The 23173-nt window shown below is 36.8% G+C and overlaps 2 protein-coding genes across 3 annotated transcripts in view; both read left to right on the top strand.

The window, feature by feature from the left end:
• The window catches only part of cped1 (cadherin-like and PC-esterase domain containing 1), a 57521-nt gene extending 46551 nt beyond the window's left edge, over positions 1–10970 (top strand). For both annotated transcript variants that reach the window (XM_051891275.1, XM_051891274.1), the window contains exons 16-21: positions 1449–1585; positions 5701–5921; positions 6963–7064; positions 7263–7350; positions 7472–7618; positions 9396–10970. In XM_051891275.1, the coding sequence (XP_051747235.1) occupies positions 1449–1585; positions 5701–5921; positions 6963–7064; positions 7263–7350; positions 7472–7618; positions 9396–9635 (935 nt within the window). In that variant the 3' untranslated portion in view covers positions 9636–10970. The remainder of the gene's footprint in view (positions 1–1448; positions 1586–5700; positions 5922–6962; positions 7065–7262; positions 7351–7471; positions 7619–9395) is intronic.
• A 137-nt stretch (positions 10971–11107) lies between these two features.
• On the top strand, positions 11108–22006 carry wnt16 (wingless-type MMTV integration site family, member 16). Its single transcript, XM_051891276.1, has 4 exons — positions 11108–12566; positions 12730–12956; positions 16585–16871; positions 20169–22006. The coding sequence occupies exons 1-4, from the start codon at positions 12475–12477 to the stop codon at positions 20631–20633; spliced, it is 1071 nt and encodes a 356-aa protein (XP_051747236.1). The 5' UTR covers positions 11108–12474; the 3' UTR covers positions 20634–22006.
• Positions 22007–23173: the final 1167 nt, after the last annotated feature.

Raw genomic sequence — 23173 nt, 5'->3', positions numbered from 1 at the left:
GAGTTTGGTAATTTATGCGTCTGCTTTTACAGTGTGATAATGCACTGATTCATTGCCTGTTTTGAATCATTGCTCAATTATAAGGTTAGGGCCTCAATGCTGACTTTATGGGGGAAAATAATCACTTCATACAGGTTTGAGTGGTTGAGTGAGTTGTCCCTCTTCAGTGAGTGTATGTTCAGCTGCTAGGCCTTTTGGATTTAAAGCCATCAGGTTAGAGTTCAGAGGTTTCAGTCAGTGCTAAAAAGACTATCCTCAGCAGGGTAGTGCATCAAAGACAGCGGGGAACTACTTTAACTAACTGTTTGAGATAGAGTTATAAACTTTGTTTGTGTGTGTGAACCCATATAATTCGTATGGAAGCTTGTTTCCGCCACTAAATAAAAAAATTAAAAAGGTAATTGCGACTTTTTATCTCACAAAGTCAGAATTGCGAGATATAGTCACAATTCTGACTTTTTTCATGCAGTTGTGATTTTTTTTATCACACAATTCTGACTTTATGAAGCAATTATGACTTTTTTTCAGAATTGTGAGATATAAACTCGCAATTCTGACTTTTTTCTCACAATTCTGACTTTATATCATGCAATTCTGACTTAATTAACTTGCAATTGTGAGTTTATATATCGCAGTTCTGAGAACGGAAGTCAGAATTGTTGAATAAAAAGTCGCAATTACCTTTTTTATTTTTATTTCATGGTAGAAACAAGCTTTCATAAAGTCGAAATTCAGAAAAAAACGTCAGTCTTTTTCCCCTCACAATTGGACATAATAACATGCAACTGTGAGTTTATATGTCACAATTCAGAGAAAAAAAGTCAGAATTGCGAGATTTAAACTCACAATTTCTCACAATTCTGACTTTATATCATGCAATTCTGACTTTATATCATGCAATTGTGAGTTTATATCTCGCAATTCTGAGAAAGAAAGTCAGAATTGTTGGATAAAACTTACCTTTTTTATTTTTATTTCATGGCGGAAACAAGCTTCCATAAATTCGAGAATATGAAATGTTAAAGTTAATGTAAAATCACTTCACAAAGATGAAATTCATTTGCACACTTAATGGTATTGAAATTAAATCAAGGTGTATTTATCAAACAACACAGAATGCAGTGGTAATTTCCAAATAAACAACAATGAAATTCTTTGAACTAAATACATTTTATGGATAAAAGGTCCAACGAAAAAGAGAAATTAAAGAGAAAAATATGTGATGTATATAAAATGTACCTAGCACAATGAAGTAATCATGTCTAGCTGCAAAGTTTCCCAACTGATTCAGTGTTTTATGGTGAACTTTTGATATACAGCTGTAGAAGACTTCAAAACTTCACAGAGATTCCCTCCACTGTGAATCATGTGAACAGTGCAATCTGAGTAGATGTTGTCATAGAAATTTAGTACAGTGCACTATAAAGAATTTTTTACGTCTCTATCAGGTCGTTGGGTCGTCCCGTGCCTGAGCTGTTCAGATAACAGGACTTGTGATTGGAGAGAAGTTGCCTGGCAACCTGACAGCTGTTATCACCCCTTGCTGGATCAACCTCAGTTGCAAACTTGCATGATGGACCGGAAGGTGAGGAACCAGGAACCAAAAACAGCATATGACATAACACACATTTTTTCCATAGTAACTTTAACAAACATATTTCTGTGGAAACCATGATATGTTTTTTCAGGATTCTTTTTCAGGATGAATAGAAAGTTCAAAAGAACAGCTTTTATTTGAAATAGAAATCTTTTCTAACATTATAAATCATAAGTCATTTTTGATCAATTAATGATTTCTTAAAAAAAAAAAAAATAAAACTTACTGACCCTAAACTTTTGAACAGAAGTCTAACTGTCCAAATGTGCAACAATATTTTAATGACTCGTTAATGGAAGTTATAAAGAGTTACCAGTACTCAGTTTGAACTTCTCTGCAGTTGATGTTAAAATACATTTCACTGGTTCATCTGCAGCTGGCGGCTTTTCCATATGTGTGCATATACAGTACAGATGAATACATTAATGTGGAAGGCAGGCAGCTCAAATAGCATTGAAGTTCCAGTGGCAGCGAACAGCTGTTGATCAGAGATTAACAGCAGGTGCTGAGCTCACAGCAACCACATGATTCAATTACACTGCTGCTTTTATATATGCACATATAAGTATGCTGTTAATTCCTTTGGAAAGGAGAGAAAAGGATTCTGGAATAGAAAACCATACTCTCTTCTGTTTGCAGCTATATTCTATTTTTTTCTTTTTTTCTTTTTTTTTTTTTTTTACATTTTTTATCTTAATGTGATCTGCACACCTCCTGTGTTGTGGGTTGTTTTTAAATTATTGCCTAAAGCCCAGCAGGAGTTTTCAGAGCTGTGTGCCAAACCTACAGTCTGTTCCTGCTTCAAACACTCCCTCAGCGCTCATCTTCACAGCATGACTCTTTCCACCTTTTCTCGATTTAAGACTCACAAGATCAGATCTGACACAAACAAATGGCCACATTACACAAGGGCCCAAGCTCTCACTACAGACAAACCACAACCTTCTGACTGCGAGCCCATCCAACAGGAAAAGAGTGACTCTTAAGGAAAGATTGTTTCAAATAAAAGAGCTTTAGATTGTCAAGGTCTAGAGTTATACTCATGAATTTGTTTTATGTTCTACACCCCTGTGTGTCATTTGGAGTTCACAGTGTCATTTCAAATTGTATGCTGTTACTTTTCCTGTACAAAACACATTTTTAAAAAATAGTATTTATATTTAAACACACACACACAGTCTATATATATTATTTTTATGTATAATTTATTTTATTTACAGCCCCTGGACACTGTTCACACTGTCAGAAAAAAAGGTACAGTGCTTGTAACTGGGGCAGTACCCTAAGGTACAAAAGTGAAAAGGTACATCTTTGTACCTTCTTACCCCTAAATAGTGCATATTAGTACCTTAAAGGTGAATATTAGTACTTTAAAAGTACATATTAGTACCTTTTTACCTTTGTACCTTAGGGTACTGCCCCAGTGACAAGCACCATACCTTTTTTTGTGACAGTGTTGTTGTATGATTTTTTTTTTTTTTTAAATTCTTTTGTTTTCCACTGGAGGGGAAAAAAATACAGGTTTGGAACAACATGAGTGTATCTTCTGACTTCTTGCTGAAAGTATTAGTCCTTAATCTTGTGAGCATGTCTGCAGACCACAGTGTCAGCCAATGCCCGCTCCCTGAGATCTTGTGATTTAGCCTGGCATTCCTGCCAACTTCATTGCCAAAAGCGCACACACAGATGAACATCCAAGCTTATTAGACTTTTGTGAAGTACTTCATGGCGACTGTGATCTCAGCAGAGCATATTGTAAGTTTACCCTTATAATGACACAATTGTTAATTCATTTCCTCACATTGGTGTTGTCTGCAGTCTGGTGCTCACATGGGACCTTTTAAGTATTTAGAAGGTCATATTTATGTATTTATTTAGCATCCATTGTATAATATTTTGCTTTAGTTCCTTTTTTGACCTTCCTTTCAATGATTTGAAATCTTTGAATTGATAGGATTTATTCCAGTCTTATACTTTAAATATGCAGTATTCATTTTAAAATTTGCTTACTTATACTAGAAGCTTCCTGAAAAAATAAGTTAGTAGTATTTTGGACAAATGTGTTTTATATATGCTTACATGTGATAAAGAGACTAAAATCAGTGGTTTAGAAAAAGCTGTTTCCAGGGGCGGACTGGGGCAAAAAAGTGGCCCTGGACTTTCTTGCACAAAGTGGCCCATCATACCCGGTCCGCAACACACCTCACCATAAAACTCACCAGCTTATTATGCACAGAGCAATTTTTTACACAACTTTTTATAACATAAAAATATAAATGCTATTTATACAGAAAGATAAATGCTATTTTATTATTATTATTGAAATGCTTATCATTAACTTTAATGAATGACTGGCATACTTCTTTATGTCTTTCCTGATGCACATGGCAAATAGTAAATAATTTTGAAAAAAAAAATTCAAATCTCTTTTCAATACAGGGAAGTTTAATATCACTAAAGTTCAATACCTACCATTAAATCAGTCCATACATAATGCTCTAGTACGGACTTAGAATGTAGTGCAGAATGTGGACTGTTTTATGGTGCCTTTCTAGTGGCTATAGTGTTTGTCCTTTCAGGAGCTTGACAACTGTCATTTTATGGAATAGAGCTGCAATTGTGGAAAAGAGTGTAGAAATTCTATATTTATGAAAAATACAGCATATTAGAATGATTTCTGAAGGATCACGTGACTGAGGACTGGAGTAATTATGCTAAAAATTCAGCTTTGATCACAGGAATAAATTACATTTTACAATAAATCCACATAGAAAACAGCTATTTGACTGTATTTTTGATCAAATAAATTCCGCCTTCCTCTTTCAAAAACATTAAAGAAGTCTTATTTCAAACTTTTGATCGCCAGTCTGTAAAATAACTAATTAGAAAATTATATATTTCAGACACTTTCCTAACACGTGACATACTCATTGTGTGACGAATAACGTAAATGTCATTAAAATATAAAAAATCCAAAAAGGTTAGAAGTAGTTTGCATCCCTGGAAATGAATGTCCGTCGTTTAACTGTTTTTTTTTTTATTTTATTTAACAGCTGTATATTGTCTCGTGATGTTCGGCTGCTTATCTTACCTCAGCTCGAATTCTTCAAGTAATAAAAAGTGCCGTGCTGCTCGGTTTCTGTGGACAGTAAATCCTGCCTCCTTTGATTTGATTGGATATCTCAAACATTTTGACATTGATGAGTGCTTTTGGACAGACTGAGTGAGCACACTAAACAGATTAGAGTTTTTTGCCTCAAGTGGGCCGTGCCCGCGCGGACAATTCGTCTGGGCTGACGGAAGGATATAGACTACGTAAATTTACTATAATTCATTCTTCATATATATTTACGTTGCAATCAGTGGGCCGGCCCACATTGTCCAGCGGCCCACCGGGAAAACTCCTGGTACTCCCGATGACCAGTCCGCCCCTGGCTGTTTCATATTACGCAGCGTTGGATGTAATACATTACTAAGTAATTAATTACTGCACTGTAAAAAAATTATTGTTGGTTTAACTTAAAGTAAGTTACCTGGTTGCCTTAAAATTTTGAGTTCATTGAAATTAAGCATTTGAATTAATACAATGAAGGCGATTGATTTAATGAACAGAAACTCAAAATATTATGTTATCTGAACCACATTAATTATCTAAAGGCCCTTTCACACTGAGCGCGACGCGAAAAAGCAAGGCGAATCGCGGAAGAACGGACCCTGGTCAAGACGATATGGAATTTAGAAAAAAGTCATTAGTAATAGTAAGTAATGCAATTCTTTTTAGAGAGAGTAATTATTACAGTAATCTAATTACATGGTTAAAGATGTAATTAGTAGCAAGTAATTATTACTTTTTTAGAGTAACTTACCCAACACTGGGTGGACCGCTCTTGGAGGCGGCCATGTTGAGATCACGTGACCAGCAAAATAATAATTTGGTAACCTCGCTATTATGTTTTGGAAACCTTTTGAACCTTTTAAAACACATAAAGACAGACTTTTAAATGAAGGATTGTGTGTATTGTGCAGCCTAATTTTTGATCTGGGTTTAAGAAACCAGCCCAGGTCTTACAACATCTGACGTATACATGCATGTTTTCCCTCAGGTCCTGTTTATTGGAGACTCCACCAATCGAGGGATGATGTACTACCTGATGGAGAGGGTTAACACCACACTGGAGGACTGGGACAAGGCCCACGACACCATTGTCTACCACAACCTAAACCAGGGCCGAACTATCGTCAGCTACTCCTACTACCCACAATTCTGGCTGCCAAAGTCCCAGAGACCCACCTTCCAAAGAGCTCTGCAGCAGCTTCTAGAAAGGTCTGTGTGTGTATGTGCACGCCGGAGGATGTTTGTATCCAAGTGGCAGTGGATTACACCCATTAAGTTGTGAATGTGCGGGTTTGGTGTCTGTCTAAAGTGGCAAAGGCCTTGTTAACACACTAAATGACTTTGGCAGTGTGTTTGATGGTGGGATGTGGGCTGTATGTGGTTGGGAGGCTGTGTGTCAAATCAGAATATCTCAGCAGGGATGGTAACCACTGCTGGCTCAGCATGCTGTTGATCTCACACAGCTACTGATGTGGGCAGAAGGGTGGGATATGCAGCACAGATGCGATTTCGGGTTTGTGTTTGAGTGTGTTTTAGTGTGCATCTGTTAGGGACATATTTTGGGAGCTGCTTGAATGATCTGACACATTTTGTTTTTGCAAAATGAAATTAATAAGCAGAATTTCATTTTGTTTTAGTGGTAGAAAACGAAGTACATTACTAGGGGTGTAACAGTACATGAACGAATAGAGTCAATCACAGGCGAATCACACTCCAATCTAGAAGGGTGCCTCTGCGGTAATGCAATATTGTTTGCTAACCACCTCAACAGGAAAAAGCGCAGAAGAAGAAGAGATGATCTATGCATAGATATGTTTACGTGTAATCTGTCAACCAGTGTTTCAACCGCGGAAAGGCATCAATAAATCAGCTTGAGAGTAATATCTCACGTAGCATTACATTTACCTCAGGCAAGTCATTAAGTGTCCACAGCATGTTAGTTCACTAGAGAAATTAATGCTAGAGGGTAGCATTTCACTAAATATATTGACTATATTAGCTTATATATTAATTATATTTTATATAACTACTAATCCCCCCACCACCCCGCTGTACCAAACTCGTACCAAACGGTGACTTCAATACCGAGGTACGTACCGAACTGTCATGTTTGTGTACCATTACACCCCTAATATGCACATTTTTTGACTTGGAATTGTGGATCAGTTCTTGGCATGAACTTTTGATTATGTTTTCAGGATGTGGTGTTGATCTTTAACCTCTTCTTTGAAACCACTTCCACCGAGACAGGTCACAACCCCTGGAGAACTCACCTCAGACAGTGCTGGTCGCTGGAGGGGTGCAGTGGTTGAACCTGAACCATTTGAGGACCATTCAACAGGTTTTAAAGAGGTAAACATGTACCAAAACACCACACAAACCCAGCCTGTTTGTTATTAGCTTGACTTGACCACATTTTAATTAACAATGTTCCGATGGCCAATACTTTTCTTCCTTTTTAAGGTTGCTGGTTTTGCTTGGTGTGGTTTACTACCAGTCTGTCTGTGTGGCTTTGAATGTTTAACATCATATCTCTAACTTATCTCCAAGGGAGGGTCTTGAGAACATCATGGTGGTGGTGAAGTCTTTAGGGATGGGTTTCCATCTGCCTGTGGATGGTATTCGCTCCCTTCCACTGGTAAGAACCACTGGAGATCAAGAGATGTCCTTGGATCTGGTCTGTAGGCCAGATATTAATCTTTTTCACTTTATTTATTCATTCATTGACAGTCTTTATCATCTTCATTCATTGGTTCTAGAATGGAGTGCAAGAACTCTATAATGTGAACAAGAATATTCTGGAAAGTGCCAAGCATCTTGGATATGAGGTCATTGACACTCTCAGCATCACTATGGGTCGTTATAAGGAGTTCCTGCAGGGACGATGTGCCTGCCATTTCCATGAGGTAAAAGAAAAAATAGATATACACTACCATTCAAAAGTTTGGGGTAAAAATTAATATTTTTATAATGCAAGAACTCATTAAGAAAGGATACATTTATAATGTTACAAAAAAAAAATATTTAAAATAAATGCTGTTCTTTTGAACTTTCAATTTGTCTAGAATCTTCTTTTTTTTTTAAATCACAGTTTCCAGAAAAATTTAAATAGCAGTAGTTTTCAACATTGGTAATAATTTGAAATGTTTCTTGAGCACCAAATCAGCATATTAGAATGATTTCTGAAAGACACTGAAGACTGGAGTAATGTTATTACTTGTAAGTAAAAAATGCAATTATGCTGATTAAAGACCTACCTCGCATAGTCACTTGTATTAATTTAAAGCCAAAGAACATAACTTATTTTAATAACCATGTTATTGGGTAATAACCAGGGTCTCTGTAAATTTGTGTCTGTAATTGTATTATTATGGATGTAATTTACTGCACAGAAGTCGCATCTAATTGACTTTGTATTTTTTAGATCCACACATACATGTGTGCGAATGAAACAGTTCTACAAATCTCACTCCATTCATATACATGGATATAGATCCTGCTAGAAACACTCTTCCAGTCTTCCAGCCCCATAAATCTTTTAAAAGAGAAGCCATTCCTTTTTTATTTCACTCTAAATGTGATTTGCGGATCAGTTAATGAGTAATTAGAAATTAGGCGGGTTTTTATTAGACAATAAAGTGCAGGTTGGGAACAGATGTATTAGCTCACTTAGTCTGTGAAGTGGCGGTAGAAACGCCAAACCTGCTCACATATGGGACTGATATCACTGCAGAGCGGCCACATCTGACAACAGGCCAGCAGATTTAGACCAGACAGACTTAACGACATATAAAATCAGGGTCTTTCGCTTAAGTTTTAAAGGAGCTGTTGCTTGGTTTTTGATATATTTTTTGTTATTTAGTGCTTAGAGGAAACAAGTTCTTAACCATTAAGTATTTTGTAGAGCAGGGAGCTAATAAGAATTGGCCATTTAAAGAGGATATAAAACTAAAATGGGATAAAGACTAGTTTCCTAATTTAAAAAATGTGTCCCTTGTCAGAGAACAGAGCCACACACACTGATAGATGTATTTGCTTACATGATAAAGATCTCTCAATCCCAGTGTGTAGAGTGCAACAGTTGGGTTATGGAAGTAAAAACTCAATTTTTTCCATAGCAAAACTGATTTTTAACGATACCCTCTAAACCATTAAAGACAGACCTACTATGAGCTTCAAGGTTGTTAACTAATGGTATATGCTTCTGTTAAAGCCGTCAGTTCGCATTATTTCAACTAATTTTTAAAATAATCATGTTTAACAGCTACATTCATGGCGAAAAACTACATTACCCATGATGCTGTACAGAAAATTCCACCAATCAGAGAGTTGTGACAAGCAATTTTTTCTATATATATTCAACAACTTTAAATGAATAGTTTTATATTTCTCCATTTTTAATTTTATTGTTGTTCGCAGTGCTTCATCATCGGATTGTAGTTCTTTCCATCATTAAAGCCATTAAAGGATTAGTTTCATACTGGTTTGGTTCATGGCTTATAACACTTAAACGAAGACTTTTTAAAATCCCTATGGGAAAAATACTACGGCTACCAACGCTGCTAAAAAAAAGTGGGTGGGCACTGTAATATGGCATAGATCATCCATTAGCTCAGATGATTCTGAAGAAATCAAATTTGACCAAGAAATGTGTATTTGAGGATCATTTTACATTGTTTGCAGGTCTATAAGCTTCCATTTCCAACCGCTGCTTCCCAAAGGAATTTGAAAATCTTGAGACTTGGTGGAGAAAGTGGGAACCCAGCCAATGAGCAAATGGGGCCTCAACAGCACGAGGATCCATCGTCTCCACCTGACGTGTCCTACCACGTAAAGGGACCAGTGAACGTGGTGTACTCGGAGATCCTCCTCAGCCGGATATGTGTGAATAATGCCGTCAATGGGACCATTCGCCAACAGTGACAAAAAGACAATTAGCGGCTGGTGACGCTAACCTGTCTGTGTTTTTCAGGTGTGTGTATAATTAGCTGTGAATACATACATATGTGCTCAATGTGTTGAGAAAGGGCTAAACTGTGCACACCGTTTGGTCTGAATCTACCAAACCATATGCTGTATCAAAGTGGTAAACTGGAGGGCAAGTTAGGAAGGTGTCTGTTTGTGCATGTGTGTTTCTGTGTAGAGCGATCCAGATGGAAAAGGGGTGTGGAGGGTTCGATGAGACCCCCTGAAGCCCTGTCAAAATGACTTTGGCAGCTGCGGCTTAAGGGCAGGCAGTGGCTGCAGTGCGACGCTGATGAAAAAACTGTGAGACGGTCGTGCGGCCCCTTCAAACAGCCTTTCAAAAACTTTCCTACAACGCTCATGCAACATTCCCACAATGCTGCTACTGCTGAACCACGGGCTGAAATGCTCCCAATATGTTTTGGGAACGTTTTGCGGCTACTGTGGAGTGCCTTTGATGTCACCCTGCCTCACATTGTCACTTTTGAAGTCTAGCTTTACACCCCCTTTCCTTCACATGCCAGGTTCACAAGTATTTATGAAGTATTTTCTATGCCAAAGGTCTTATGATGTATATTGTATGTTATAGTATTACTGTATTATGTTCCTCACACATATTTCTACATTTATTTTTCTACCAGTGTTTTCCAGTGCCTTTAATAACAGTCCGTGTAAAATGCTATAAATGATGTTTACAAAAAAGAGGATATTTATATTGATGGTTTTGATGGTAAGAATTTTTATATTGTTGCTGGATTTACTCTAAATTGCTGGAATGCATGATGTTTCATTTGTCCATAATTTACGTTAAACAGGAAGTGGTTTGTGGAGAGAAAAATGAGCAGGATTTATTTGAAATATCCCATAAAACGTATCTTACCCCTAGTTACTTGAAGTAAAATGAACCCATGAATCCATGTGTTGAACTGTAAAGATTCCACAGCGTGTGATTTCTCTCTCATTGACATGTCAGAGTTTTAGGGTCAATTTATTACATATGTTTTGAATGTTTATGAAGGGCTGTGCCAAGGTATTTGTCTGGTTGTAGCCTATGCATGAAATGTACGATTCCAGCAATCAACATGAAATGGAACTTAACATCAAAAACAATTAAAAATGTATATTTTCATAATTTAAAACAAATTGGTTCTTGAATTTATCAAATATTTAACTTGATTCTGCCATTTAGGTCATATGTTAGCAGAAAAAATATTTGACATACTGTGTAATGTAGTCCATGCAAACAAAACTTTTGCTGAGAAGGAACCCTCTCTATTAAAATGTATTCAACAAGCCTTTATAGCATTATATTTATGACTATATAATTACATTTCTTTATCAACTTTTTACTTTAGACTGTAATGATTTTATTAATTATCTGAGGCAGATTTTCTCAACTTTTTTGTACCCCCATATAAGATTCAAGTACCTCTTAATCGACACCAAATATGAAATGTGTTGCTTTCGACTCATATACTGGATATCATTATGTCAATCAAAATCATTATTATAAAGTCGCTTATCAATAACTATGGATGAAAACAAAGTAGCACGTCGAAGTAGCAAATATATTCTGTGCGCACTTGCGTTTTCTTAATTGGAAAGTTTAATTAACGCTGTTGTTTAGTTATTTATGTAATCGAAATCTTTCAAAGTACCACAGGTTGGGAATCACTGCTTTAACGTTTCAATCGAAATTACATTAAATAACATTAATCTGTAATCTTTCCAATTCAGCCAAAATAAAGATAAGATAAATGTAAAAGTTTAATAATAATAAAAGCTAGATTATAAATTGGGTTGAGCACTTTTTTTTTTTCTTCAACTGACGCTGCTGGTAACCATAACAACAGTACGTTGTTCAAGCGCTGTCCGTTATGAGCATTTTCAGGCAGTATGTCAATAAAGAGAGATAAGTCGGTAACACTTTTATTATTGCTTATCACAAAAACGTTAGTATAAGTACAGTTACGTTTTTAAGAGTCTTTATCTGTGTTAATAGCGCCAAATTATAAACTGCGTTGCTGGTGAGTGGTGACAAACTAACAGATTGCGCCCGGAAAATACCTTTACACATTTACTAACAATCTGTTACACCTTTAAATTATTAATTTATTGAAGGTATTTCATAATAGTCGACGCTTTTGAAAGGCATTGTAGCTATAATTTGAACACTGTGGGCAGTTAAGTAACGTTAGTATTAAATTAAACATTTCTGCTTTTACATGGTTTTACTTTGTCTAAGCGTCAGGGTTTCTGTTATTCTGCCTTTTATTTTAACCTTGTTTTTAAAAAATATGTTAAATATGCTCAGTTAAATACTAAAGTCCTTTTTATCCTTAACACAGTCCTTTCAATCTCACAAAAAAACCCGAGTGTAGGCTACTTGATTCTCTCTGCCTATCAGTCGCGCTCGCTGTGTGCTCTCTCACCTAACTCCAAGCCAACATCGGGTTGTCCAATCAGTGTTGAGAACGGTCTTATCTTCTGAATATTAATGAATGTTTCCAACCAATCACGATGTGGGAGCGCTGCACATGAGAGTGTTTAGCTGCGCGTTTTCCAACAGCAGCATAAAACTGTTTGTGTCTATTTGAGTTCGCACTGATGGCGAAGGTGACTTGGTGGTGGTGGGACGTTTTAGTTCGTACATGCGACTTAATGGATACATAAAAGGAGCTTGTGAGTTTTAAAAGCGCCGTTTGTGGATTACATACGCTATATATTAGATGTAGTGGACCGGTATGAGTCGTCTTTGTCCTAACGTTCAGTTCGGGACTTGTTAAATGAAGTGGACATGGATAACACCGGTTGTGGAATACATGCAGTTTACCATTTATTCCTTATATGGCTCTCAGTTTGCCCTCTGTGCTCTCAGGGAAGTTGGATGTAAGTATATAAGTGCTATGTTGCTTTTGCTGTCAAATAATGTTTGAATAAAATGTTTGAAAATTGTCTCCTTTTCCTCGGGCCTGGTTATGGCATTTCAATCCAGGCCGACAGGAGAGGAGAACCGCTTCTGATCTTTGTGTCACACTGCTCCGCATCACAGGTGGTTGGGCATCACATCTGTAGGAGTGCCCGAGAAGTTGGGTTGCGCGCATTTGCCCCTGTCGCACAAGCAGAAGGAGCTGTGCGCGCGCAAACCGCACCTTCTACCGAGCGTTAAAGAGGGCGCGCGCCTGGGCATCACCGAGTGCCAAACGCAGTTCAAACACGAACGCTGGAACTGCTCGACCCGACGGGACCCGAAAGTGTTCGGCTACGAGCTCACCAGTGGTATGCAAGCAATGTGTCACATTTAAGTAGACTTAATTTGAATGTTCATGAACTTTTTTATTATTATTATTATTATGCAGTTCATTTTATTAATGCTATAGTTAATGGTATGTAGTTTGACCAGCACATCTAAAAAAGGCCTGCTACAGCTTATCTGGGCAGAGAGGAATTTTTAACATTAAAAAAGTGGCAATAAAAAAACATTACATTAATATAATAATTAATGTACATTAAAAAAGTTAGAAATAGTTGATTTAAACTGAGCAATGACTTTATTACTTATTACTTTGATGTGCAATATTAGTCTCTTAAAACAGGTTATTCGCCTTCAGATATATTAATGATAATATTATGTCTATAAAAGCAGAAAACAATCATTTAAATATATATTATGCACATATGTGGTTATTGGAAACTTCAACAAAAAATAATCAGCATCTTTACTGGTCATAAAAAACACGTTTCTGTAATATATAATGAGAGATCATCACTTTGTATTTGCTTAAAGCATCTGAATGTTTTTTTAATTGACTGTCAATCCTATTTTTTACCACTTAATGATTGATTTGAAATGCTGATTCATGTGTTGATCAGAGATTTGATTCTGGGAACAGCTGTGATGCACATCTGTTTTAGGTTAACTGTCTCTACACTAAATTTACTATGGTCTTCAGCTGGCCCTGAATTTAATGTGTACAGGATTAGAATGATTACAAAACATAGAGTCAACTTGATATGCTAGAATGTGTCTTTCGATTTTTGTGAATTCATTCCTAAGATTTACCCTACCCAAGTTTCTGTCCCAGAGTAGTTCAATTCCAAGCTCTATTCAAGGGTAAATTGAATCGGATGCTTTATACTCTACGTCTGAATTCCTGCAGCCACAACCAGGGTTTATAGGCATCTCACTATTATGTTTAGAAATATGCACTAAATTTACCATCACAAATGCATTTTTTTCTTTTGTCTGTTCTGTTCTATTCTACACTTGTAGGTCTATGTTTAGGTCATCTCTCTTGAAAGTAATAGGAAAATATTTTCTAGAGTAATTCAGACAAAATCTACTTTGCTATGTTAAAACATTATAAACCAAATTTCTTCAGAAATTAGTTATGTTATAAATATTATTGGTAACACTTTACAATAAGTTGACATTATTTAATGTATTAACTAACATGAGCTAACAATGAGCAATACATTTGTTACAGTATTTACTAATCTTTGTTAATAAAAATCCAGCTGTTCATTGTTTGTTTATGTAAGTGCATTAACTAATGTATTCATTATTGTTCATTATTATTTCATGTTAACTAATGAAACCTTAGTGTGTTAGCATTATTATTTTATGTAAGCAATTAAAAATGTGCCTTACAGGAACTGCATGCATAATTTTATGAATACATAACTAGCTTGCTCCCAATTAAAACTTAAGAGGCATAAAGTGATTTTTTTTTATTTTTTTTAAGATCTGAAATTAATTTAGATCTAAAATGATAAAGTTATTGCAAATAACCTTTAATCACAATACAAAACATCAGAGCCTTTACAAAACCAGTTCTTTTCAGTTCAGTAGGCTGTTCAGAATTAGGCAACACTTTATTATAGTTTCCTTGTTGCACATGTAGTTACTTTATTAATAACTGTAAATTAATGCTTAATTACATGCAACTAACCTAAAACCAAACCCTAATCCTAACATTAACCCTATAGTTGTTAATAAACATTAAAGGGTTAGTTCACCCAAAAATGAAAATAATGCCATTTATTACTCACCCTCTTGTCGTTCTACACCCGTAAGACCTTCGTTCATTTTCGGAACACAAATTAAGATGTTTTTGATGAAATCCTCAGTGAGGCCTCTATTGCCAGCAAGTTAATTTACACTTTCAGTGCCCAGAAAGGTACTAAAAACATATTTAAAACAGTTCATGTGAGTACAATGGTTCTACCTTAATATTATAAAGCGATGAGAATACTTTTTGTGCGGCAAAAAAACAAACAAAATAAGGACTTTTCAACTAGGCCTGTCGCGATAGTCGATATATCGACTTATCGCACGATATATGAACATGACCTTGATAATTTTTGGTGCAGCGATATATTGGCCATTATGTTTACACAAATATAAGTGTGCTGCCTCTGTCATCTCATCTGCTCTCCGAGGCGAAAGCGGGGCTCAGGCAGCTCCTTCATACACAGAGAAAAAATGCGCCATTCGAGTCGTTACAGTGTTTTCCTGACAACTACAGACAGTTTGGAAGAATAAGTGCAAATGCACTCAGGTATCGCAATTCACTGGTGCAAATATAAACATGACAGCGTGAAATGGTGCACGCTCACAGCTAGTTTCACACAGGACGCGGCAATCGCGAGTGTCTAGTTTGTTTCATAGGGAATGTGTTTTTGCATTCCACTGCACAGTTTTTCCATGGAAACGTGTTTGTTTGAGTGTTGCACTCGCGTCTTGACGTGGCACCTCGTGCATGACGTGGCACTAAAACGCAGATTAAATTCTCAAATTAAAAGAAATTTTTCAAACACGCCTTTAGAAAAACAGATACCTCAACAGGCCATATCTAACTGCTAAATCTGTCTTTGTTCATATGGACATCTGACAATAGTGTGCACCCTTACTTTACTGAGAAAATAAGGTCAGGGAAAAAACTGTAGATGGAAAATCTCCATATAATGTGCATTTGAAAGTGTTTTTTTCTACTTGTTATTTTGCAGTTTTTGTTAGCAAAGGTTTATTTATTATTTATTCAACATTATTATTTTTTTACGCTTCAATTCCAGTAGCCTAAATATAGTCTAAATATTCTTAAGAGTTAAGTTCATTGTCATTTGAAAGTGTGTAGGCCTACTTGCATTATTATGCTGTTATATTATGATTATGTATTCAGTGGCATAAAATGGTCTTAAAATGACAATAATATTGCATATCGCAATTCTTTCTGGGGCAATATATCGCACAACAAAAAGTAGTTAGGCCTATTTTCAACAATATCTAGTGATGGGCGATTTCAAAACACTGCTTCGAATCTTTTGTTTTGAATCCAAAGTCACGTGATTTCAGCAGTTTGACACGCGATCCGAACCACTGATTCAAAACAAAAGATTCAAAGCAGTGTTTTGAAAATATTAAGGTAGAACCACTGTACTCACATGAACTGTTTTAAATATATTTTTAGTACCTTTCTGGGCACTGAAAGTGTAAATTAACTTGCTGGCAATAGAGGCCTCGCTGAGCCATCGGATTTCATCAAAAATATCTTAATTTGTGTTCCGAAGGTGAACAAAGGTCTTACGGGTGTGGAACAACATGAGGGTGAGTAATTAATGACATAATTTTCATTTTTGGGTGAACTAACCCTTTAATTACACTCTAATAAGGACACCTTAAAATAAAGTGTTACCCAGAATTTTTATAACATCATCTGTTCTCACAATAATAATCTTCAGCCAAACATTTTTGCTCATTTATATAGTGGGATATCAAGTAACATTCCCAGACTCCTCTGCTCTGATACTGCTGCACTGCGTATCTTACATTCCCATATTTTTTGGTTGTTTCAACATTTGTAAGTACTTGTTTGACATCTTGCCTACATTTTTTTTTTTTTTTAAGGGACAAAAGAGACAGCATTTATCTACGCAGTAATGGCTGCCGGGCTGGTTCACGCAGTCACTCGCTCTTGCAGCGCAGGAAATATGACAGAGTGTTCGTGTGATACGAGCCTGTTGGGCACCGGTTCGCCAACAGAGGGCTGGCACTGGGGTGGGTGCTCTGATGACATCGCCTTCGGGACTTTGTTCAGCCGTCGCTTCATCGACAATACGGTAAAGAACACGTCAGCCCGTGGTGAGGACGCCCTGCTCACTATGAATCAGCATAACAGCGAGGCTGGGAGACAGGTGGGTGACACAGAACAAACCTTTCTGATGTGCATTGTTTACTAGTTAGAATTATGTTGAAAGAATGCACAACAATAGTGACTGCTCACTTATTTTTTTCCCTGAATAATCTCCATAGAGATTTCACAAAATACTTTAAACGGATAGTTCACACAAAAATGAAAATTCTGTCATCATTTACTCACCCTCAAGTTGTTCCAAACCTATATGAATTTCATTTCATTTTTGAAGAATGTCAGTAACCAAACAGTTGATGGGCCCCATTGACTTTCATAAAAAAAATTTCCCCTTTCTATGGAAGTAAATGGGGCGCCATCATCTTGTTTGGTTACCCTGATTCTTCAAAATATCTTCTTTTGTGTTCAGCAATAGAAAGAAAGAAATACAGGTTTGGAACATCTTGAGGATGAGAAAATGATGACAGTATTTTCATTTTTGGGTGAACTATCCCTTTAGTAAAGGCTTTAATAAGAAGTCAAGGACTTAAACCAACCAGCTCTGAGAAGAATTATAACATTCCAAACTTTATTTGTAACAAAAACGTATATTAAAATGTAACAAATAGACAAAGGTACAAGACTTTGTACTTAACGTCTTTTATGAAAGCATAAACTAAAATCCCAAGAAGTATTGGAAATGATGTAATCAGTTCACTATGCTTCATGGGAGTGGGGTCGTTGCTGAGATATTTGCCACAATTTCAGTTTCCATCAGGACTTCTTTGATCTCTTTTAATATTTTTAAGTTGAAATCAAACTGACTTGCAGCTTTTACAGATGCATCTGTCATTGCTTTGTCATTTTTCATAAAAAATTGTGGATTTTTAATTCCTTATTAAAAAAAAAAAAAAAAAAAATTACTTATTAATTAAAAATAGGATTTTTAATTCCTAATCGTGGTGGTTGCCCTTCATTGACATACCAGGAAAAAAATTCTTGACTTTCCATTCACATTTTGAGTGACATATGTCAAGTTGAAGCATCAATTTGCATGTGACTGTGCTTGCCTGCTTCAAAAAGACAGCAAAATAACTAGAGAGCTTTCTTAATTCAGTGCTATGTTTCCGTATATAGATGCTAATTCAATCTAATTGGAGAAAATATGAAATGTGTGACAGTGGAGAAAATGTCCACCCTGCCCTATTCACTCAGACAGCATTCTTGCAACATTCATAAAGCATTCAAGCTCTTGTCATCTTACGGCCTCGTTTATAAACACGTCTCATCTCTAAAATTGAATATTGGCAGTCCAACACAAGGTTTTCTCAATTACCCCAAGGTTTTAAGCAAGACGACAAACTTGCATACTGTCTGAACGTATTTACCATTTAAAATATGACAGTTTTCTCCAGCAAATGAATCTTTGACTTGTTCTATCTGACAATGGAAACCATTTCAAAACAACCAAATAAGAACAGAAATAGTAATGGGCTGCTTCAGCTCTGGCAATTTGTCGTTCAAATGAGTTACATCTCCCCACATGTTCTTGATTAATCTAAGAAGCTGATGATTTGCACCAAATTCCACAGCCTTGACTGAAGAACACTTGTAAGTGTTTGGAGACCCTAAACCACAGCTCTGGTTGGAAACCACTGAGGAACGTTTAAGTGAGACAAAATTCCCCTCAAGTTAGCGGAGGGCCCCCATAATCCTTCACCCAAACGAATGCTCCTATTTTATAAAAGTCGTCAGCTCACAAAATACTCCTTCCATTTACATGGTGCAGAACATGAAGGGAAGGAAGGACATAAAAGCTCAATCCGTAAAAATTATATAGCCCTTGGAAATGTGGTTTATAGTGAACCAGGGTTAACTCTCCCAGTGATTTACATTAGTTCCGTGTTTTTGCCTGAAGTCCAGGAAGTCTGTCAAAATAAATTGCAAAAAATGTTGGAATGTTGAAATTGAATCGGTTTACATGTCTGCATGCTTACATTGTCTACAAAAACAAGCTGCTCTCCTAATCTCGACATCTTTTGTCGATCAGATATATAAGTAAGCAAGTAAGTACATTTTATTTATATAGCACATAGCAGAGCTATCCAAAGTGCTGAGGAGAGTGAAGAAACATAAAATAAAAACAGAGTAGTGCCAAACAAGACAGACAATAAAACATTAGTATGATAATATTAAAATGCCAGGGAGTAGAGATATGTTTTTCATTTTTATTTAAAAATGGTAATGGAAGGTGCAAGGCGGATGTCCAGAGGCAGTTGGTTCCATAGACAGGGGGCGGCAATGGAAAAAAGCTCTACCTCCGTTAGTTTTTAGACGGGAATGAGGAATAGATAAAAGAGCCCTGTCTGAAGATCTTAAAAGTCTTGAAGATGACAGAGGAGTAAGAAGATCTTTAAGATAAAATGGAGCTTGATCATTAAGAGCTTTAAAAACAAGCAACAGAATTTTAAACTGAATTCTAAATTGGATCAGGAGCCAATGAATTGAAGCTAAAATTGGGGTGACATGATCATATTTCTTTGTACTGGTCAGCAGCCTTGCAGCTGCATTTTGTAACATCTGGAGGCATGCAAGAGATGACTGAGAAAGACCCAGATACATTGAGTAACAATAGTCTAAATTATTCTTAACAGAATTAATTTGTTTGGATTAACTTAAGTCCAGGATGATACCAAGGTTCCTAACCTGGGAGGAAACTGAGGGAAAATGTTTACCCAGCTCCTTAATGAGACTACTCCTTAATTTTTGGGGACCAAAAACAATTATTTCCGTTTTGACCTCATTAAGTTGGAGAAAGTTATTTGATAACCATTTCTTAGTGTCCCAAATGCATTCCAACAAAGATTGAATGGATTTGCCAGCTTTCAACTGCAGGTACAGCTGTGTATCAACGGCATGAAAATGAAATGAAACATTGTGCTTCTTAATAATATCCCCCAGTGGATGCATATATAATTTAAAAAGAAGCGGACCCAAAATAGAGCCCTGAGGTACTCCACTAATAATAGGAGCAGAAGATGAAAAGAACTTACCTGACTCTACAGAAAAAGACCTGTCTTAAGATATAAACTAAACCACCGTAAAGCCGTACCCTTGATACCGAATAAATGCTCTAAACACCAAATAAGAAAATGATGGTCTTTAGTATTAAAGGCAGCCGTAGGATCAATACGGCATTTTTACCGGCATCAACTGCAAGTAAAATGCCATTGAACACTTGGCATGGCAGACTCTGTGTTATGATGGGCAGGGAAACTAGATTGAAAGGGTTCTAATAACTCTATAAATCTAATTAATCTAATAATAACTATAACGCTCTCCGTATCCTATTCTTCTACAGGCAGTGGCTAAAACAATGTTGACAGACTGCCGCTGTCATGGCGTGTCGGGTTCGTGTGCGGTAAAGACGTGTTGGCGCACAATGGCCGCATTTGAGCGTGTGGGTGCCTATCTGAAGGAACGCTATGAGACCAGCGTTCAGGTGGTGGACCGTTCCAAGCGTAAGGTGCGACGTAAGGACAAAGACCAACGCCACATGCCTATCACCAAAGAGGAGTTAATATTCCTCAACAAATCGCCAAATTATTGCTTGGAGGACAGACGGTTGGGCGTGACTGGGACCAGGGGCCGCAGGTGTAACAGAACTTCAGCAGGGCCGGACGGCTGCAACCTGCTGTGCTGTGGGCGGGGCTACAACACGCATGTGGTACGACATGTAGAGCGCTGCGAGTGTAAGTTCGTCTGGTGCTGTTACGTTCGGTGTCGGCGCTGTGAGACGATGAATGACATGCACACTTGCAAGTAGAGCAACTACTTGGGGAGGGTTGGAAAGATCTCCTGAGACGAGACCTCATGAGAGGAAGTGGACCATACAAACAAGTATGTTGACAAAATATCCATGGCAACCAGCAATCCACAGCGGAAACCAGGGAGAAATGGTATAATCCCCTTTAACTACACATGCGTAACTCTTCCCATGGGCTTCAAATGGGAATCAAGCCATTTTGTATATAATGACTGTGGAATATAATTGGAGCATAAAGGGAATACTGAACTGCAGAGAAAAGTGTAAATAGATGTTTTTTTGGGTTTTTTTTTTTTTTTTTTTTTGGATTTATATTGAGGGCTCCTTCAGTTAAAGTATTAGTTCACTTCAGAATTCAAATTTCCTGAAATTTTTCTCACCCCCATGTCATCCAAGATGTTTATGTCTTTCTTTCTTCAGTCGAAAAGAAATTAAGGTTTTTGAGGAAAACATTCCAGGATTTTTCTCCATATAGTGGACTTTAGTGGCTAACAATGGGTTGGAGGTCCAAATTGCAGTTTCAATGCAGCTTCAAAGGGCTTTACATGATCCCAGATGAGGAATAAAGGTCATTTTCTAAAAAAAAAAAAAAAAAAATATATATATATATATAAATTATCAGGAAATTTGAATTCTGAAGTGAACTAATCCTTTAATGATGATGAATTATAATGGAAATTATGTAGATAATATGCCAAGATATTTTTGATATGTAGGTTCCAAATGAGAATCCCTTAAAAGATGTATTCTGCAATTTTAGCTTTGTTTTCTGCATTTAAATGTACATATTAAATTATGAACAATGGACATATGCGATTACGATTACACCTCGTTTTTGACTCTGAAAAACTTAATTAAAATGAGTTTTTTAGAGACCGTGAACATTCTTTTTGCTTGTGACTATTGATGTTTCTCTATCTGCTCCTTCCATCCTAAACAGATAAACACAAATAATTCCCAAAAGTGTAGATAACCGACTGCAGTTGCAGCTTTACCGATTTACAATTTTAATGAATATTTCAAATGACAAATCATGGTTGTTGACTTTCCAGTTCTTATTTCTTGTGAATGATGTTTGTGTCTCATTCGTTTCCTCTTAAGCTGTAATCCCACACACACATCTCTGAAAGAGTAGATGCTTTGCTAGAAGTAACAGAGTTGTGCCAAATACCATGGCTGCATTCTCTTAAAAGGCCCTTAAATGCTAATGCAAGTGGACCTTTTATGTAGCCACATTCCAAGCAACGGAACGGTGACAATTTACAGCAGCACACGCAGGATATATCAAAGATCTTCTGTCCAGTGACAGAAGGAAAAGTTCCTGTGAGTTCTTGCACATGCTGGCAAATCTATTAAAGTCATTGGAAAATCTCGCTCACGTTGCATTTCGTGATTTCACTCTGAATGCCTGCTTGTTCATTCTCATGTGGTTGTATTTACCGCTGAGTGGAAGTTGCATCAAGCTTTCTTAGAAACTTTTTTTTCTATCTGTGTAAAATCAATTCAGATTATTCTCTACAGTGACTCTCACAAAGACTCTCAACCCAATTCCATCCAATAAACGAATCCCTTTTGGAAATGTTGCCTTTTCTCACATATAGTATGTTCCCCTAGAATATCTTTCATGATCTCTGTAAAAAAATCTCTTCATTCTTCTATCCAAGAGAAAACACATGTTGTTCTCTGTAAGTTCTAGTTACGAATCTTGTCATCACTTTGGTTAATAATTGTTCGCTTTGTGGGCAACACGTTGACCAATCACAGACAGCATCTTGTAGCCCAAATCAAATCCATTGAAATCTTGCATTAATCACTTCAACTCTCCAGGTACATTTTCAGGAGCAGTGCTGAGACCTTCAGCCCTGGAAACTTGGTGGCAACCCATTCTGGAGAGGCGAAAGGAATCCACGTGTACGCATATGTTCTCTCTGACGTAGCTAACAACTCAGGTGGCTGCCAGACTTTCGCTTCTTTCACCCCCCTTTCTCTTTAGTATGTGTTTAATGGTTAAATCATGAGCAAAATGAGATTATTTGTCAAAATAAATCTTCTGTACTTCAATGTTGCCTTTTCAGGTTTTGTTCTGCCATTGCTAATGAGCTGAAACTGTTTCTTAATGTTCTGGAAGTGTAGTTTGGTGAGGACAAAGCAGCTCCACAACTGTTAAAACAAAGACAAATATTTCTGGAGATGAATTTCAGTAATAATTAAATGATATCCGTATACTTTAATATAATTATTCAGCCTTTTTTTACTTAGAGTTTGCTGAGCCCCAGAGGTTTTTGAGGCACGTCCATGCAATATTTTACATTCCTTTAATGTAAGATGAATAGAATTTTTTTCTGAAATTATTCAATTTTTCCGTCTGTGTGTGCTTTTGAGTCGAGACTGAAAGCATGACTGTGGGTGGTGCGACCACATGCACACACGCACAATATGTTTTGGATGCAAGTTTGATCCACGCTGGCCTGAGGAGACCGGGGTCATCGCTCTCTTCCTGATCATCGTTCATCTTTTGTTTCAGTATGTGAATGATCAGT

Source organism: Ctenopharyngodon idella, chromosome 4 (assembly GCF_019924925.1).
Source record: "Ctenopharyngodon idella isolate HZGC_01 chromosome 4, HZGC01, whole genome shotgun sequence".
Classification (NCBI taxonomy): Eukaryota; Metazoa; Chordata; class Actinopteri; order Cypriniformes; family Xenocyprididae; genus Ctenopharyngodon; species Ctenopharyngodon idella.
The sequence above is the reverse complement of the archived record's forward strand: the minus strand, read 5'-3'. Positions and strand labels throughout refer to the sequence as shown.